The sequence below is a fragment of the Fukomys damarensis genome, unplaced genomic scaffold (genome assembly GCF_012274545.1).
Source record: "Fukomys damarensis isolate Sample0158 unplaced genomic scaffold, DMR_v1.0_HiC HiC_scaffold_24, whole genome shotgun sequence".
NCBI classification, from domain to species: Eukaryota; Metazoa; Chordata; class Mammalia; order Rodentia; family Bathyergidae; genus Fukomys; species Fukomys damarensis.
Window position 1 is genome coordinate 10,342,683 of NW_022900936.1, and position 6,413 is coordinate 10,349,095.

Here is a 6,413-nt window from a genome sequence, read left to right on the forward strand (position 1 = left end):
CAGTGAAGAATTCTGCAGCTATTAGCTGGGAATGGCATGAAGGGCTTTCAGAAAAGAGGAAGTTATATAAAAATTATGTCATGGCTTGGAAAAGTAAACTTGCCAAGATGTATTAAGAATACTGGATAGAGAAATTTGTTGAAATCCCTCATGTGTGAGCTCTTTGCTGACATGTATGTTTTATTGGGGTGATAAGAGCTCCATTAAAAAAAAAGCCACATGGTCATCCCCATATTTTTAAATCCAAAGTGACTTACCTTTTACCTAAAAATCTTGCCTGTTTCTCTTTATTGGTCTGTGAAGAGTCAGTTGTGTGTGATTTGTACTTTGTTAGAAAATACATCATCTGTAGAATTTCAGATTACTGTCATTATGTTGTACAAAGTATGGTCATAATTTGAACTCTTCCCTACCTCTAGGTATATCTAAAGTTATGAGGGCTACATGTGTGTATACTATGTTGTTCTTTTATTAAGCATAGAGTTTTTTCTATAATATCCACATTTTGGATTTTATTGGATTATTTCATAATTTACTAATTTCAATTTTATCTTTGAATAGTCCCACTTCCCATAGTTTTGATGTCTAATCTTTTTGAGATTGAATATTTTTGTTACTATTTTCACAACGCTAAACAAAAGCTACACATTATTCTCTGAGCATCACTTTAGCTATATACCATATATTTTATATAAAATATCAACATTTCTATGAATTTTTAGATAACTAGTCATTAATTACCAAGTAATTAAGTATTTTCTTACACAATAAGGAATGGTTGCTTAACTTTTTGGATTTGATTTTTCAGTTAACTGTTCCTCTGGTTGGAAAATGTGCCTGTGAAGTCTTTATTTTGGAGAATTTGGGTGCCCTCCTCCCTAAAGGAGGCAGCTCCCAGAGGCAGAGGAAGATATTTATTACCACTTTAAGAATAAAAAGTCAAATAACAAATGCTGCCAAGGCCATGGGGGAAGAGAAACCTTTCTACATTATTGGTGGGAATGTAAACTAGTATAGGCACTATGGAAATCAGTAGGGAGATTCTCCAAAAAATTAAAAGTAGAAATTCCATTCGACCCAGCTATTGCCTTTCTAGGAATCTTCCTGAAAGAGTTAAAGACTTGTTACAGTGACTCATGCATACTCATGTTTACAGCAACAGAGTTCAGAAGAGCGAAATCTTGGAAGTGGTCTATGTACCCATTAACAAATGAAGAGATAAGGAAAATGTGACACTACACACAATGGAGTGCTACTCTGCCATAAAGAAAGGTCAAGTTGAGCCATTTGTAAGAAAATAGATGCACCTTGAGACCATAATGAAATGACACACAAATAATTGCATAGTTTCTCCTATATTGTATGAGAAAAATATAAAACAACAACAAAAAAGCAAAATAAAAGTTTGATAATAGGACAGGGTGAGGAATGAAAAAGGAATGAAGATGTGCTGTGTACATGTGCCAATGCCTTACATGGAATGTAACCGTTATGGACTGCAAATATATAGTAATTAAAAAATGAAAACTGAAAAAAAACTAAATTAGTAATTTACAAGTATTTTGAGAATCACATTTTAGGAATAAAGGGATATAAGCTATATAAAAGATGTATTTAAACCAACCTTGGGTGAGGCATTTATCAGATTAGATAAGCAGATAAGGTCTACTACTATTCAGTCAACAAACATTTATTAAGTGCATACTAAGTGCCAAATGTTATTTGAGGTGAGGAAAATAGAAGAGCTCCGTCCCCCAGGAAGCTTGCATTCTACTTCAGTTAATAATATAATAGGGAAAAAATCCTAGACCATGGGTTCATAGAACATTACATTTAATCTGAAAACAAAGTTTTTTTAAAAAAATAAAAATTGAACAGGGATTCATAACTTTCACCACATTTTAGTTTGCCAAATAAGGGTATGAAAATACATACACTCCATACATTACCACTATTCACAGAAGTGAAAAGATTTTCTCATTCAAAGATAATAGGGAAAAAATCCTAGACCATGGGTTCATAGAACATTACATTTAATCTGAAAACAAAGTTTTTTTAAAAAAATAAAAATTGAACAGGGATTCATAACTTTCACCACATTTTAGTTTGCCAAATAAGGGTATGAAAATACATACACTCCATACATTACCACTATTCACAGAAGTGAAAAGATTTTCTCATTCAAAGTTGAAATTTTAAACAACCCAAATGCCCATCAACTGGAACCTGGATAAAGAAGATGTAGTTTTTCCATAAAACGGAGTACCCCTCAGCCATAAAAACTGAGAAACTAGAAACACTTATAGCTAAATGGAGGCACAATGAGGCCATACTCTTAAGTGAAATAAATAGGACCCACTTGAGTAAATACTGAATAGTTTCTCTGGTGTGAAAAACTAAAAGTGTAAATAAGGTCCAAATGGTATAACTGATAGTGTAAAATAGGAAGAAAATGGCTAAAGGGGAAGTGGGAAGGAAATAAGGGAAAAGAAAAAAATGTGAAAAAAGTAAAAAATGGAAACAAAGTCTTTGTAAATAGGAAAGGGTGAAGGGGGTGAAGGGAGGGCAGGGGTACGGGGAAAAAATAAGAACCAAGATCTGTCATGCAAAGGTACAAGATCCTAATGATATCAGTAACTGTATTGTTTGCAATAAACTTAATGGGGGGGCAAAGTTGCAATTTTGTGGGAAAAAACTAAAATTATTGCTTGGAAATGTTGTTCTTAAAAATTATTGATCCAACAAACTGGTTGATATAACTTCCATATAAGTGGTTTTTGTCCTACTGGAATCTTAAGATATTCAATATGAGATGGAGATGATATAATAATAAATTAGCCAATTTAATACTCAAAGCACAGAAGTACTTTAATAATTCATTTCAGGTGGTTATACTGGTTTACAGGAAATTAAAAGAGCTATTCAGTTTCAGGGATTTAATTTCCATAAGGTCTATACATCCAGTAGAAGGGACTTTGTCTTATTTGGGCAGCAAGATAACTTTTTATAGATAACTTTTTAAAGATAACTTTGCCCTCTATCTGAATAAGTAGGCTAACAAAATTATAAATGCATTTGGTATCTATGAATATTTTGAGTCATTAAAAAATGATGTATTCATCCTTCTATCTTTATCCAATCAGTACCTTTCTGGTGTGAGAACTTCTTAAAATATCAAGCCAAAGTTTTAAAATACCTATCTCCGAGCCTTATCTTTGCTGCCCTCATCATTTCACCGCAAATCTATCTCTTGGCCCAAGTGTCTTGAGGCTGAGCAGGCACAATTTGGATTTTCTGTTATTGAAAAAGTGAGTTTAATTTCACCCACAGAACAGTCTACTGCAATTAGATCTTAAACCAATGCTGAATGGCCGGAATATAAGAAATGAGAGTAATGTGTGTAGAATGGAAGCCAGATGGTATTAACTTTTCCTTTTAACTTTGGGAAACTATTACAGAGCATGCTCTTAGCTCAAAATCTGGGTCCTAGGTGGAAAAATTTCTGCTCAAGAAAAACCAGAGAAGAGAGGCAAAGGTGTATGAAATTCAAAATCCTTTTTTAAGTATAGAAATTTTTGCATTTATTTTTGAATATTCTGACTCACTATAAAATGATAAGTGTCATTCTGCTTCAACTTGGAATTTTAATCTCAGTGAAATTTTAATGGCATAGTGTAAACAAACTAGAATGCTCATGTATTCTGGGAGTAAAGTGTAAATGATAAGCCTCTATAAAGAGCAGCTTTGAATTAGCAAAGTGAAAATTGAGTACACTAGAACCCAGCTATTCTATATACTCTATATATATATATATACTATATATATATATATATATATATATATATACTATATATACTCTAGCAAATCCTCCAGATGTGGAAATTATTCATAGCTTTTTATTGGACCACTATTATAGTGGGGAATGAAATGCTTTCTACCTTCTGAAGGTTCAATAATTGAGTCTATGAAATTAACTGACAGTAGACAGACTAAGAGGAGAAAAAACATTTTATCTTACATGCATATGCAGGATGTCCCACAAATATATGAGACTTGAAGGACCAGATGACTGAAATTTTTACAGTATGTTGAGCTACAGAAAATTATAGGAGTTTACGACATGTCTGCGGGGCGAGGTGGTGACAAGTTATAAAGATAAGAGAGCAGCAATATGATGAAAAAACGTTGTCTTGTTATGTAGGTAATATAATTGTGTTGGAGGAGCCCATCTCTGCTGAGTATCTTCCCAAAAGAATTAAAAGAATCATACCACAGTGAAATATGTTTATAGCGGCACAGTTTGTAATAGCTAAAACTTGGAAACAGCCCAATTACCCATCAACTGGAAACTGGATAAAGATTTTTTTGTTTTTGTTTTACAAAATGGAATACTACTCTGCCATAAAGAATGAGAAACTAAAGAGATTTATAGCTAAGTGGATGCACACTGAGTCCATCTTAAGTGAAACTAATACATTACACACGTGTAAATACCGAATAGTTTCTCTGGTGTGAAAAAGTAAAAGTTTAAATAAGGATTAAAATGTATACTCGATATTGTGCAATAGGAAGAAAAAGTCTAAAAGAGTAGAGGAAGTGGGAGGAGTAGGGGAAAGATTAAAAAGGGAAAATAAAAAATTTGTGAAAAGGAAAAACATGGAAACAATGTGTTTGCAAACAGGGAAGGGAGAAGGGGCTGAGGGGAAGGCTGGGGAATGGAGGAAAATAAGAATCTGATGAGTCATGTATAGGTACAAGATCCCAATGATGACTGTAACTGTGTCATATCCCTAATATGTACCAATAAATTTAATAAATATAAAAATATATAGATGATTATGACTGGACATGTCACTTTGTCTCTTCTCCTATGATATAGTTCTTTTGGTTGATGAAATTTCCAGGAAGGGGACTTGTAACAATTGGGTTCACTCTTGTAGACTCTCCATAGGCAAAGAGGTCCGGAGAAAGCTCCTGTCTGAACTTTGGAAAGGGAAGAATGGGGTCAGAAGAAGGCAGAAAAGGTTAGTGAGACTTTATTCTTTTAGTTCAAAGTTTTGTTGCCAAAGCCTCAGGTTGAGGTATTATCTTTTGAACCCCAACAATAGCAAGACCAGAGTTAACCTAAATGTCAAATTTTATGGGGCTAAATAAATGATGCAGCTAGGTAAAAGAATGAGAATGCTTTTTCCTACAGAGCTATCTTCAATTTGTTATATTAGAAATACCTCTTACCACCACCTGAGTAAAACAAACAAACAAAAATTCCATATATGACAATTATGCAATTTTATGTTCAGAAGGTATCTCTAGAGGATTAAGAAAAACTGTTAACTCTGCCAAGGAGATGCACTTATTTCCATTGTTACTTTTTGAATTTTGAAGCATGCAAATAAATGCACAAACACACGTTCACACTCAAGGATCCGCCTCCAGGAAGGATAAGCTCCAAGTTTGGCAATGAAAGTGAAAAGCTTGTGAGTTCAATTTTTTAAGGCCTGGACAATTAAGACCATCCCTTTGTGACACAAGTCTGAAAGCTGTCACAACATCCCCACCCCCAACTCAAGTTTGCCTGTTTTTTCTGACACCAATTGTGCTTCGAAAAGTAGTCAAGAGAATTGCTAGCAAACCTGGCACTTTCTCCAAAACACTAAAACACTTCTGCTTTCCTTATAACGGCTGAGGGGTTGCATTACTGTAAGTAACATTTTATCAATGAAATTCAACGTCTTTAAAAAAGAGCTCTGTAGCTGTAACACTGTCGAAATACGAAGTATCTGTACAGTTACTAATAATAACCACAGTGGCAGCTCAACCACAGTTCTGAAGAAAACAGTCGCTCTGGGAACGCACTGTCCCTGAGGAACCCCGTAGCTCCTTTCCTCTCCCGCCTTCATTTGCCCAACCCAGCGCGGGGCGGGAGGTTTTCACGTGACCGCTTCGCATAAGTGCGGAAGGCGCACTGCAGCAACCTCGTGGAAGAGTCGTTGGAGGCTACTCTTTCCTCCCATCTCTATGATCCTCTTTGTGACCTGTCCAACAACACTGGAGTCCGAGCGTTCTATGCCAATAGTGCTCCACGCCGAAAGGGGGCGGTGGAAAAAATCGACGGTTTCACACACACACAAACACACACACACACACACAGGCACTGGGCGCTCTTTCTCCAAGGGGTGGGAGAGCATCGAGAGCAAGCGCAAGCGCACGCGCGGCCTGTAGTGCGCAGTAGAGGAGACCCGACCTGACTGAGGCTTCTGAGAACGCGCTTGCGCCGTCGCGGGCTCGTTTCTACCTGGTCCGCCGTGTGGGAGCTGGTGTCGCGTTGGTCGTGCTGGCCGCGGGGATGTTCCGAAAAGCTCGGCGGGTGAACGTGCGCAAGCGGAACGACTCGGAGGAGGAAGAGCGGGAGC

The 6,413-nt window shown here is 36.3% G+C and overlaps 1 protein-coding gene across 1 annotated transcript in view; it reads left to right on the forward strand.

The window, feature by feature from the left end:
* Positions 1–5,955: 5,955 nt before the first annotated feature.
* Paxbp1 (PAX3 and PAX7 binding protein 1) overlaps positions 5,956–6,413 on the forward strand; it is a 31,795-nt gene continuing 31,337 nt past the window's right edge. Inside the window, exon 1 of the mRNA XM_010608712.3 lies at positions 5,956–6,411. Coding sequence (XP_010607014.1) covers positions 6,347–6,411 — 65 coding nt within the window. The 5' untranslated portion in view covers positions 5,956–6,346. The remainder of the gene's footprint in view (positions 6,412–6,413) is intronic.